The 13963-nt window shown below is 44.1% G+C and overlaps 1 protein-coding gene across 2 annotated transcripts in view; it reads left to right on the top strand.

The window, feature by feature from the left end:
* Positions 1-13963, top strand: part of LOC117872699 (probable palmitoyltransferase ZDHHC11) — a 75592-nt gene that overhangs the window by 54262 nt on the left and 7367 nt on the right. For both annotated transcript variants that reach the window (XM_034761426.1, XM_034761427.1), the window contains exons 9-10: positions 6553-6661; positions 13629-13716. In XM_034761426.1, coding sequence (XP_034617317.1) covers positions 6553-6661; positions 13629-13716 — 197 coding nt within the window. The remainder of the gene's footprint in view (positions 1-6552; positions 6662-13628; positions 13717-13963) is intronic.

Raw genomic sequence — 13963 nt, 5'->3', positions numbered from 1 at the left:
GATGTATATTCCCTTAATGATATACTCACTCATCCAGATCAATTTCTTTGTCCAAATCCCTCTCCCACCTTTTATCAACATCTGTTTCAATAAAAATTGTATATATCTTAGAAATTAAACTTTTTGTTTCAGCTTGTTCTTGGGTTAACTCCTCCAGTATGGTTAAAGGTCTAGATGGAGCCGCCTTATATCCAGATTTCACAATAAAATGTTTGACTTGTAAATATAAAGATCCCATATTTCAATGTTTACATTATTACATACCTCTTGGTAAGATTTCAAATCAGGACCCAGGAACAGCTGTTTGATTTGAGTAATCTTAGCTCTTACTCATAATGAATAATCACTCTGCTAATAAGGAATTTATTCCAAGGAAATGTTAATTAAAGTAGCTAAGGGAGAAGCCGTTGGCAACAAGAAATTTTTTTTTAAAAAAATGTCCAAAACTACTACAGTCGGCTGCATGAATGGGTGTTTTTTTAATTATTATTTTAGTGACCTAAATTTCTTTTTAACCCAACAATTACTATGAATAGCTATATTTGGGCTCCAATCAAGTTTCACCCAGTATTTGGAAGGTCTATTATTAATCCTGTTGATCACATCTTTTAATTGTGATGCATAATAATAATAATAAGCCAAATTAGGGAAAGCTAGTCCACCCCATTTTGTAAGCTTATACCCAACTTTATACAGAACTACCCTTTCTTCTTTTTTTCCATATGGATTTTAATAGCACATCCTGCCATTTTTTGGATGTCCTGTCAGGGATACAGACAGGGATAGACTGAAACAAAAGTAACTTTGAGAGGACATTCATCTTTATCGAGGTCATCCTAGCCAAGAAATCTCAGATTTGTTCCATTCCACCAAGTATTTTATTCCATATTGGAGGGTAATTTGCCTTAAAAATATTTGTATAGTTCTCCATAGTATTTATTCCTAAATATTTTAAAGATTTCTTTATCCATTTAAAGTTATGCCGCTGAACGCAGGGTTTTTTGTACCTTTTTAGAAATATGAATTATTGACATTTCAGATTTATTGTAGTTTATTCTGAATCCTCAACCAGCCCAGATTCCAGTGCAGGTTTCTGGATCCTGCAGCTATAACAAGACATCATCAGCATACAAAGCTATTTTGTGGTCTAATCCAGAAGGTGTTTTGGTGCCCTTTACCGGGGTCTGTTTCTCACATTCACTGCAAATGGCTCCGTTGCCAAAGCAATCAGGGTTGCCGGTTATCCCCCCATCTTGTACCCTCTTCAAATTAAAAGGAGGGGATTGATGACCATTAACCAAAACAGGCACTTGAGGATGATTATATAGGGCCAATGTGCCCCTATAAAACTGATTTCCAAACCCAAACCTTACCAAAATCTGCCTGAAGTACTCCCACTCCAGCTGGTCAAAGGCTTTCTCAGCACCCAAAGAGCTTTGTGCACACTAGAACTGGTAGAATTAACATTATAGATCAAATTCAGAGTTCTTCTGATATTATCAGATAGATGCCTGCCACCAGCAGACCCAAATTGGTTAGAGTGAACATATTTGATGAGACTCCATCTGTTTGCTAGTACCTTGGCATACATTTTAGCATCCACATGAATTAAAGAAATAGGTCAGTATGATGCACAATTGTTAAGATCATTTCCTTCTTTAGGAATGACAGGCTTTGCCTCTTTCCATGGATCTGATATCTTGTTTCCCTGCAATATGTCATTAAACAACACTTAGAGCTGTCTAATACTCCCCAGAAATCTGATCAAAACCTGGAGTTTTTTTGGATTTTAAATTCTTAATTACAACTTCAACTTCCTCTGCAACAATTTGCCTACCCAGAGCTGCCACATCATCCCCAAGAGCTGAAGTAGTTTCACATTCTCAAATATCTGTTTATAAGTTCAGGATTTGGATGTTCTGAAACATACAAAGTGTGGAAAATGTTTCAGAAATCTGTTTTATGCCAGTTACTAAATCTCTTTTTATTTCTAATCAGAGGGATGGCTGATTTATCCTGTTTCTTTTTTAACTTTCTGGCTAAAAGCCTATGAGCTTTATTGTCCTTTTCATAATACTTTTGTTTAATGTTTTTAAGTGTTTGCGCATCCTTACCTGTTTGTAACAGGTTAATCTTCCCTCTTATTGGAATTATTTTCTTATACACTCTTTTAGATCCTGTAGACTTATGTTTACCTTCCAAAACAGAAAGTTTTTTAACCAAACTCTCTTCTTCAAGAGCTCTCGGAGGTCTGATGCTTTATTTATAAGGATCCCCTTTATTATTACCTTTCAGCATCCCCGAGAACATCTTATTGACCCCCTTCATTGTCATTTTCTTCTATATATTTCTGGAAATATTCTAGTTTTTTAATTCTAAGCTGGGGTCACTATTCAGTCACCAGGCTTTTTTGTTTTTCCTCTTGAATGCCTTGTGTGTATATTCGATTGATCCAAAGTGGGATTAAACACCTTGTTAAAACCGCCACTAGAATAATAGCCCTTTCCCAAAAATTGATTTAAAAAGAAAGAAGCTTGTCCGTGATAGGGAGCATGTACGTTGGCTAAGTTGAGAAGTTTTACTATTCAAGGACCCCTTAATTAAAATACATCTGTTCTCTGTATCTATGAGCTGTGCTGAAACAATAAAAGGAAGTGTTTAGCAAAAAGTATTACCACCCCTCTTCTATTAGATTGTCCTGCACAGACCTATGGTATCTGTGTCCGAGAAGTATTCAGGTATTTATAATTTTTCTTTGTTTCCTGTAAATAGATTGTACTAGAAACATCTTTTTTCAGTGATCAGAATACCCTTTTCCTTTGATTGTTCATCCACCTAACATTGTCATTACATTAATAAACTCACCCATGAATGCCAAGTCTGCTCTCACCCAGTATATTACCCTTTGTTAAAAGCAGAGAGACACCCTCAACAGCCATGTGCCATGTCTCCATTATATTTGTGCCTCTTCTTTTAAATAACATTTTAGATAGAATTCCCATCATACACACAGTGATTTTTAAACTCCCACATATATTGCTTTTCCTCTAACATCTGTATTATTGTATCCGGAATCTGATTTACCATAAATTATAAATTCTGAGCCCTAACATTTGTATTAATATCTTTTTCTATTAAAACATATACAACAATACTTCACAACTGTCTGTTCTCTTGTTCTCTCTTTTTTAATGTTCTTGTAAAAGAAGTTAATTTAACACTGTGAATGTAATAATGTTTCCAGACTCTCCTGCCTTTATCATGCTTTCAAATACAGAGCTGAAATCATTGGATCTTCTGCTTGAAGTAGAATGGTAGCTCTTATTAACTGTTTGCAGTCTCATAAATTTCTATATCTCTGTACAGTACAGTTGTAAGGTGCTGCCAAATGGATAAAGAGTCTTGGCCCTGAATAGCTTATATTCTAAATATAGCATGGACTAGTTGATATAGCACTGGACTTTGGGCAAGTCACTTAACTGCTCTGCTCTTAAGTTTCCTCATCTGTAAAATGGAGATAATAATGGGATAATAATGCTTACCTGTGCTTTGTGGATGTTTTCACATCTATGGATGACACAAACTTGAATGGCTGGTTGTTGATTTTAGTGGTGCAATAATAGATAGAGAGGGAAGCCCCACCAGAAAGAAACAACAGGGTTGGGGGGTTTTTTTGTTTAATTGCTTAATGCTTTTATATAGTAAACATTTGATTTCTACAATTCTACAAATTATGGCATTTTCCCTTTGATAGCTGATGCTCTCTGTGCTTAGAGAAGAATTGGAACTTGTATTTAATTTAAAAACAGAAAAAATATGGAAGAATTCTAGAATCAAAGTTTTGATTTCATTTATTTGTACCTCTTGAATTTCCACTGGCCCTGACTATTGCAGTGCAATGATAAATATGCCCACAATCTCCAACAATATAACTCCCGTAGGCTTAATTAACTCTCCAATGATAAGATGCAACAAAACCTGAAGCAGCATACTGAGGGGATGAAATAACACCGGTATTTTGAAGAATTATTGTTTCAGCTGCTTGTAAAAATTAAAACTAATAGGCCATTAACAATGTGACTTATATAACAGCCTGGTGTTCAGAGGTGTGTGCACAAACATGCTCTGTAATTAGGCATGTGTAACCTTTGCGTCACTGATGTCAATATCAAAATTAACTGCTATTTTAACGTTGTTTTTAAGGCATTTTCTTTGTCTTGGGGCTTGGAAAGTATTCATGAATATCCAAATATTTTGTATTGGCTGCCTTTGAACTGTTAAATGACTCAAGCTATAGCTAAGCAACAGAGAATAACACTAAAGGAGGACTGCGGTTTTATAATGTTAACTCTGATGTAATGTTCTCCTGCAGCAAAAGTACATGTAAGAGCAGAATGCTGTGAAACCAAGTATTCTCATAGCACATTCTGTCATGGGATTTAAACTAACCTTGAACTTCTCCACTAAACTAAATTGGTTCACAGTACATGAAAAGATGGGAGTTGCCTTACCAAGTGAGGGGTCAGTGCTAATTAAGGCAACTCCCATCTTTTCATGTACTGTGTATTTATACCTGGCTACTGTATTTTCCACTTCATGCATCTGATGAAATGGGTTTTAGCCCACAAAAGCTTATGCCCAAATAAATTTGTTAGTCTCTAAGGTGCCACAAGTACTCCTCATTGTTTTAGCTGATACAGACTAACACGGCTATCACCATAGGCGCCAACTTTCTCTGGCGCCAGTGGGTGCCCGTGCTCCCTGGCCCTTTTCCCCACCCCTGGCCCCGCCCTGACTCCACCCTTTCCCTGCTCATGGCCCCGCCCCATTCCGACCTCATCCCCAAAGTGCCCGCCCTAACTCCGCCCCCCTCCCTGCCCCTATTGAATCCCTTCCCCAAATCCCTGCCCGGGCCCGCCTCTTCCCCCAGCGCACTGTGTTCCCCCTCTTCCCCCCTCCCTCCCTGCCTGCCTGCCCCATGAATCAGCTTTTTCGCGGTGCTGCAGGGCGGGGTGGGGGAGAAGCAAGACACAGCAGCACGCTCGCGGAACAGGTGGAGGCGGAGGTAAGCTGGAGCGGGGGGGGCGGGGCGGGGAGCTGCTGGTGGGTGATGAGCACCCACCAATTTTTTTCCGTGGGTGCTCCAGCCCTGGAGCACCCACGGAGTCGGCACTTATGGCTACCACTCTGAAACCTGTCTTCTAGAAGAGAGGCATATGTGTAACAGATCCCCCTAACAAAACCACTTGTTTAAAGAAATGTTACTTCCTGTATTGTATCCTACAATCAAGGAAGTCAAGATACCATACTTTTAACTGTACTTATAAAATTACATTTTATGAAATTATCTCTGATCAGGGAAGTGTCTTTGCAGTGAGAGAACTGCAGAGATTTTTACTGGTAGTATTAAGATGTGGTACTACAGAGATCTTCTCACAATCCACTGTTCTGTCTGATTCTGTTCTGCATCGCTGCTTCCAGTAAGATAGGAATTGTAGATTTCTGCTAAATTGCTGGCAGAATATCTCTGCGGTGAGGCCAGCAGAGGATACTATATATGTTGTGTACTCTGTGCCTGTTGATCAATTTGTAAAGTGGATGTAATGCCTCCATAGGGTGTTAGGAAACTTAATGACTGTAGGCAAAGCACTTCAAGATCACTTGAGCAAAGATGCTATCTAAGTGCAAAGCGGCCAGATTTTTCAAACTGAATTGCCTAAATTATCCAGGTACATAAGTGTGCTGATTTTCAGAGTTAAACATTCACAAGTCTTGCTTACTTTAAGCAGAAATATTTATATTTAGAACCTCTGAAAATCAAACAGCTTACCGGGGACCCTAAATATGGATTTAAGTGCCTAACTTTAGGTACCCAGTTCTAGAAATATTGGCCAGTATTCTGCATAATATTAGAATTTCCTCCCTTCTCTTTTGTATATCTAGCGTGCAGTGGCCCTAGAAATGATCATTTTAATTAGTGGCCTCTTGTGGTGCTGCTCTGCTATTAGCCTATCTTTGTTCTTTCACATTTATAGCAAATGGTCAGTTTCCACATGAAACTTCTTCCCTTTTTTGGACCTGCCAGAGAATGAAAATGGGGAAAATCAAGGGATTTATTTTGCCATGACAAAGACCTTTCAAATCAGCCATTTCAGAAATTAAAGTCTAGTAAAAATATTTTGTAATTTTGGGTTTAAAAGGTTAAGTTGACTTTCTCTCAACTTAGTTTTATATGTCTAATGATGAGTTAGAGGTAAAGGGAGGTTTCTTTTAAATCGTGTTTTAAAAGTTATTTGTTCTTACGGACTTGTTACATGTTCTGCAACTCTGGGATACCAATGAAATGTTACTGTAGGCACTGAGAACCTTTTAGCTAAAAAGTAATAAATACCCAGATGCTTGCACATAAGCCACTTTTCACAAATAAGGGTACAGTCTTTTCCTGCGCAGAAAGTAAATAGAAGTATTGCTTGAGTATAGAGACTGTAAAGTCAGGGTGAAATTCAATTCTTAGCTGACATTTCTTTTTATTTTCTCTTGCTTTTTTTCTAGAGCTCTACAGTATCAGGAAACTGGACAGCTCTCCATTAAACACCCAAGCGTCATCTGTACTGAAGCATCTGAGATTGCTTCCTTTACCAATTTGTCTCCTGGTCCAGAGGTAATGATGATACATTTATTACTCACAAGCAAAAATGTTCTATCTTAATTTATCAGCAATGAATCTTACCAACAGAATTCAGACCAAAAAGATGATGCAGATGCAAGCCTTGGAGAGATAAAAGAGCAGGCGCGCACTGTACTAATTTTTAACACAGTCAGAACTATAAATGTAGCACCTAATCCACTGCCCCGACCTCCACTTTCAAAATGTTTAGAGCTTAACACAAGCTCTTTAATTAGAGAGATAAAAATCAGTTAATAAAATTACTGGAGTCTCCTTATGAAATCCTTAATGTCATTATCCTCTCTTATAATTGCATCAGAAGGCTTTTGGAGAAATTGGCAGTCATAGTAATTCAGCAAAAAAAACATCCTAATAAGCAGAGATGAACTAAACTATCCATAAATTGTTTACTGGCTAATCAAACTATCTTACCCAACCAGAGCAAGGTAGGTAAATAGATGCTCTGATTACATTCAAATAATATTGTTAAGGTTACCTATTACTGTCCTCCGTGCATTCTCCTTTTTTGTAAACCTTCTAATTAAACTGCAGAGTTTTCTTTAGTAATATTTTTATTTATAGCTAAATGTTTTAGGTCGAGGGACTCTAATTTAAAACTTGTCATCTAATTGATCCCTCTATCATTTGGATTAACATATGCCTTTTATCTAACTCAGGGGTTCTCAACCTTTTTCTCTTTGAGGCCCCCCTTGACATGCTATAAAAACTCCAGTGCCCAGCAGGCGTGGGGGTGAAGGGACTTGGGGCTCCGGGATGGCAGGGGGGATCCTTGGGCATAGGCATAATTTGACTTCTATTTGGGGGTGGGGGAAGGGACGGCAGGGCTGCCCCGCACAATGTGATCCAGGAAGGGAGTGCCACCTCCACTCCCTGACTCACCTCAGCAGGCCACCCAGGAGTGATGCAACCAAAAATATAACTCAAAGGGAAGACTCAGTTCAAAAAGTTTGAAAACCACTCAGGGTGCAGGGAGGGGGTAGCTAGGGGCTGGGTGTGGGCAGAGGGTAGCTCAGGGTGCAGAGAGGGGGTAGCTAGGGGCTGGGCATGGGCAGAGGGTAGCTCAGGGTGCAGAGAGGGGGTAGCTAGGGGCTGGGTGTGGGCAGAGGGTAGCTCAGGGTGCAGAGAGGGGGTAGCTAGGGGCTGGGTGTGGGCAGAGGGTAGCTCAGGGTGCAGGGAGGGCTCCCCCTGCAGTGGCTGCGTCCCGAAGGCTCTGCCACCCTGGAGCCGGGTCCCCCCACCCAGGCAGCTCTGACCAGCTGTGTGAGCAGTCAAAGGGGTCTGGGAGCTGAGGAGCAGCCACAACCCTGGGCACCAGCAGCAGACGGGGGGATGCCACAACTGCCTGCTCCATGGCACCACCAGCCAGAGGAGCAGCTGCCCTGCACTGCCTGGCTCTGACTTCTGACCTATGACCTGGCTAGAGTGTGGGGCCTGAAAGGGACTGGGGAAGAGGAGATGGGGGGAGATGCTCCTGGGACTGCCCCACTCTGGGTAAGGCACTGCAGTTTGTGGGGGCAACACCAGGGCTTGGGGCTTCAGCCCTGCGCTGCTCACAGCTTCAGCCTGGGGGGTGCACCCTGAGGGGGGGATGCCGGGGCTCCCCCGCTGCTCCCAGCTTCGGCCGGGGGCACTAGGACTCCCGGCTTCAGCCCTGCGCCGCTCCCAGCTTCAAGCCAGGGGGACACCAGGGCTCCTCGCTTCTCCCCTACACCACTGCCGGCTTCAGCCGAGAGTGGTGGGGACACGCCAGGGCTCCTCTGCTGCTCCCGGCTTCAGCCCTGGGGGGAAGTGTCAGGGCTCCCAGCTTCTGCCCCGCGCCACTGCCAGGCCTTGGGGCACCAGGTTTCAGCCAGGGGGTCCTGTGCCCCCAGGGTGCCGCAGACCTCCAGTTGAGAACCGCTGATCTCACTGATTTACCTGGGAAGCGTTCTGTGTGTGTGTGTGTGTGTGTGTGTGTGTGTGTGTACACGCGTGCATAATTGCATAATGAACTTTCTTTCTGTTGTAGTATTAGTGTAATAGCAAGGATGAGGAGAATATTCTTCTAGAGGCTTAAACTGATTTATATTTTCTTGTGGATTATTTAAAGAAGATAAAGACTTATCTGAAGCCCAGGGGGCAGGGCTATGAGTATTTTAGTTTAGGCATTACATACAAGAGAGCATACTTGGCTGCTGGTGAATACCTAAGGTGCACTATGGCAGAGTGTCACCATCTGCCCAGGAAATGCACCAGAAGACAAATAATGACCATCCTATGCATCTGTGTTCTAAGGTATGCCTTAAAGGTGTACAACAGGCAGGAGCATTCTGTATAGTTCATTTTGAAAATACAGATGTGTAAGATGTTGCCCGTGCTCTTTCTATACCATAAATTATCTCAGTGGCATCTCTTTGGAGCACAGGTGGCTATCTCTCCATTGGTAGGTAACAAGTAAGTAACCAGGGTGTCATGTCACTTGCTTTTGTATCTCAGGAAGGAGGACAGGGACCATGATCTGGCAGGGATGGTCAGCAGAACCTACACTTCTTCAAAATATTGAGAAATGTAGAAGAGGCATGAAAAGTGGTGTGAAATCTTATTCTAGATGGGATGAGCTGCAGGAGAGGAGACTCCTGGACCTAGCTGTGTGAGGGGACAAAGAGGAGGCAGGTGTTGGATAAGAAAGTGTTAAAGCAGAAGCAAAGAGAGGTTGGCACAAGTCCATGTAGGGTTTTAATAAACAGGGATGGGTATTTTGAACTGGAGCCTGAAATGAATGGGGAGACAGTGGAACTATTTGAGGAAAGTGAGGAGATGAAGTGGTGCTGCTTTGTACATGAAGAATAGGAAAGCATCAGCCATCTCTGTGCTGGAATCGGGAGAGCTGGGACTTGGTTAGGCCATGGCTAATGGAGTTGCAGTAGTTATGGCGATAACATGGATGAGGGTTTCAGCAGAAGTGGAGTAAAGACAGTAGCATTCATGGGCATTGTTGTGGAGGTAGTGATTTGTCTCCTGATTGAGATAAGTCAGTCATGCCTTCAAGTAAATTACTTCAACTGGAGTAAGAAACAACAGTCGTAACAAAATGAACTAAGTTAGCACAGCATTAGGGCCCTTATTCTATACTGCAGCAAGTCTGCTCCATTCCTATGTTCATTCTCCAACTCCAACTGCAGATAACAAGACTTTGTGCCAGATCTTAAATCTGTTAAAGGGGTGAGTAACTGGATAGTCAGTCACTACAGTGATAAGGCAGATTTTCAGGAGAAGAAGGGAGTTCGGAGTCAATGATGATTCCAGAGTTATGGACAACAAAGGTAAATGGGAGGCATGAGTTGAGCAGGACAGGAAAGGAGATGGAACAGTGGTTGAAGACGCCCTTCTTGCCACAGAGAAGAACTGCTGTCTTTGAGATGGTTAGCTTATGGAATTAGAGTTTGGACATACTACACGCTGTTTGGTACAGCCTTTAGAAAATTCGGAAATAAGGCATACTGCACATAGAGGTTATTCTTCAGGTCCTGCTCTGGACCTCTAATCCTCACCCAACAGAAAATGCTTGACAGCACCAGGAAATGATGAAACATCTAAACTATGGAAAAATTATTGACTGGACACCTTCATTGGGGTACTTGTTGCACAAGGAAAAATTAATGACATAAAAGTAAACTTGATCTGATAAGAACCCAGAAGTTTCAGTAGCAAATGGCTGCCAGTGTCCTGGCCACAAGAAAACAGTCCAACCAGTATCAGAGTGGATAGTAAGGTGGAAAAAACACAGAACTCTCCTCTGCTCTCTTGCCTTGCTTTTCTTTGGTCCTCATTAAATAATGGGGAATTGTATGGCTCCCTCCTGCAGAGGGTAAATTTACGAATTTAAGTGCCTGGGAACAGTGTTTCCTTGGGGTCTGCAAACTGTTCTTATGTTCAGATTAACATTTGAGAAGATTTGCTGATCTTCACCTAACATTATTTTAGATTGTGGTTGTGGCCAAAGGGTGCTAGACACTTTCCAGACCCGAGAAGAAGACACAATCGCTGCCCTGAAAAGTTTACAATCTGTTGTGTTAGTTTATACATAGTTTCTAATTTTCATCCTTATCAGTTGTTAATATTATTGAAGAGTAATGGAAAGGGGGAAAGGATAAGTAAACAGTCTGTTCGTTGTCATAGCAAACTTATTGTAGATAGTCCCTTTCCCAACAGTTAGGCAAACCATAAAGTGTTCCAGACCTTAGCATAAAAGAGCCATTCATTGTTCACTAATTTATTCACAGCTATTTATTTTTGCAGCCACATGTTTTTCTGATGACTGTTGAGATAAGGAAAGGTAGAAGTCTGTAGACAGCTCTTTACTGGAAATATGTGAAGACTTAAAAAAAGCATTACAGTAAAAGTGATAATCATGCAAGTAATACTATCACTTAACTCTTTGTGTGACAGTTCTGATTTTTTTAAAAAACTTCGCATAGATAAATTCCCCATATATTGATAGGGCTTGGAAAATCCACTCATTCCCTTGCCATGCCTTTCTCCAGAACTTGATAAGGACCTTTTAGAAACTGAAAATAACTTTCCAAATACAACAGATGCAATGCTGTCCACTAGCAGCCCCAGTGTATCTATGCATCCGAAGAAGTGGGCTGTAGTCCACGAAAGCTTATGCTCTAATAAATTTGTTAGTCTCTAAGGTGCCACAAGTACTCCTGTTCTTCTTTTAGTGTATCTACTGGTGCTCATAGCTCTGTAAGCAGCAGCTGCGCAAAGATGAGAAGGCACTGATCAGTTTTACTTCTGCTATTTAGATTCTTGAGGGCAAAAGTGTCAGAACTGTCATGAATCACGTTGACCTCCCACTGCTTCTGGGAACAGCCCTGATAAGTTGTGAAGGCGGACTGGTGATCATGGGTGGCGGGTATCAAAGGCGGGGGAAGTCTAAGCCTACCCAAACTGCCTGCGTAGCCCCGCCCACACTCCACCCCAGTCCCCCTCCTGCTTCCCGCCGTGCTCTGCCACCCCCCCCAAGGCTCCACCTCCGGCCAGGCCAGCATGGAGCCTGGCTGGGGAGCCCGGGCAGCTGTGGGGAGCTGCAGGAGACCCTCCACCTGCGCGGGGGGGGTGGGGAGGGGGGCTGAGAGCAGCCCCCGGCCTGTGTCCCCGTCCCCCAGGCTCCACAGCTACCCGGGGTAGGAGGAGGGTCCGCGACTTCATGCCAGCTGCCTGTGCAGCTCTCCCTGATCCATCTCAGGCCGGGGTGGGGGGCCTTAGAGCCGCAGCCTGGCCATGGCGAGAGCCTTGTGGGGAGCTGGGGTCCCTCCACCTGCCCTGGACGGGGGGGCCTGGGACATGGGGAGGGAGCTGCTTTTGCCTCCACCTTGGGTGGGGGCCCCTGGCCCCCCCCCACTTTTGGGAGGGCTCCAGCGCCCTTGCCCCAGGCTGGGGCTACTGGGAGCCAGTCTGTAGCCAGGGACTCTGAGCAGTGGGAGCCGGTGCTCGTGCCGCCTGCCCACCCGGCGTTCCAGGGCTGGGGTCCGCGCTGCCTGCCCACCCGCTGAGTGCTCTGGGGATGGGGGGGGTCGCTCGGGCGGCCTGGGGCTGTCGGGGGGCGAGGGGGGCTCTGGGCTCCGGCGGGAGAAGGGGGATGGGCAGGCCGGCCAGGGGCTAGCCTCCCCAAGCCTGCGATTCACCCGCTGCCCACGCTGATGACATTCTTGGGAGGTGAAGATACGAACAGTGGAGGGCAGAGGAATAGAGAACAATGGAGAGCTTTCCACATTGCCTCTCGTGGCAGCCCAGAGGGGATGAGGGCAGGATTCAAAACGGATTAGACGCTTATATTAGTAATGGTAACCTCTGACATTACATTAGCTAGGCTTTTAGAAAGGGAGATAAAGCCCGAGCCGCAGTGTCTACCCAGCTATTTTTGGAGTGGTAGCCTGAGCCCTGCAGGCCCGTGTCTATTGACCTGGGCTCTGAGACTCACTGCTGCATGCTGTATCCTAAAGGGCCTGATCGGACACTATTGAAGCCAATGGGTGTTTTGTTCTGATTTGACTGGGAGCAAAATTGGTCCCTAACTGCCGATACCTCAAATGAAACTTTCCTGGTGAGCAAATTATTTTATAATTATCTACAGCAGTGCTCATTGGGCCTTCCTGTGCAGCACTAAGTACTGACCACTGTCAGACAGGAATTACCATAGTAGACCCAACCAGTGGTCCTGTGCGCCTATTTACCTACTGTGCTGTAACTTATGGAGATCACCATCGTGCTAAAAAGTAGTGATAGTGGGCATACTAGGTAAAAGCTCAATGTACAAAGTCAAGGTGACTCCTGGTTTTATATATTCAGAGAGTATCTTGGAAAAACTTCTGAGAGGCTGTTAGAGGAGAGGCCTTCATTATTCTGAAAAGTCGCAGTGGCATGCTATATCGGCATTAGGCTCTGCCCAAGTGCATAGGCGCCAACTCCATGGGTACTCCGGGGCTGGAGCACCCACGGGGAAAAATTGGTGGGTGCTCAGCACCCACCGGCAGCTCCCTGTGACCCCGCCTCCCTGCTCCAGCTCGCCTCCGCCTCCTCCGCGAGCGCGCTGCCGCATCCTGCTTCTCCCCCTCCCTCCCAGCACTTGCACCACAAAACAGCTGATTTGCGGGACAGGGAGGAAGGAGGGAGGAGGGGGAACGTGTCGCACTGGAGGAAGAGGTGGGGCCAGGGTGGGGATTTGGGGAAGGGATCCAATGGGGCAGGGAGGGGGTGGAGTTAGGACAGAGACCTTGGGGATGGGGTTGGAATGGGGGCGGGGCCAGGGGCGGGGATGAGATAGAGTTGGGGTGGGGAAAGGGGCAGGGGGGTGCGGGCACCCACCGGCGCCAGAGAAAGTTGGTGCCTATGCCCAAGTGACCTGGCAATCTATAGCTGGAATTAATTTACAGATCTGATTTGTTTTTTGTAGACTGTGCCAAAAAGTACTAAAGAAACTCTGTGTGAGAATATTCATCAGAACAAGGAAATAAGTGATACTGAAATGGCAGACTTTGGAGGTAAGACCTTTTTATAACACTTGATTTTAATTACAGAAGAATTACTGTGTAGTTTTCCCCCCCACTAAGGTCTAAATATTCATTTAGTCCAATCTTAACCGGGACATATACTGACAACATAATTGATGTATGTATATACATATTGTATCTTTATACTATATCCTGATCACCACAGTGAATATTGTACTGTAACGGCCATGATATTTGCTATGGGGTACCACCTTTCTTATAAGGCTTGGCCAAGAAG

The sequence above is a fragment of the Trachemys scripta genome, chromosome 2, assembly GCF_013100865.1.
Source record: "Trachemys scripta elegans isolate TJP31775 chromosome 2, CAS_Tse_1.0, whole genome shotgun sequence".
Taxonomy (NCBI): Eukaryota; Metazoa; Chordata; order Testudines; family Emydidae; genus Trachemys; species Trachemys scripta.
Note: the sequence above shows the minus strand (reverse complement) of the source record. Positions and strands in the feature narration are given on the sequence as shown.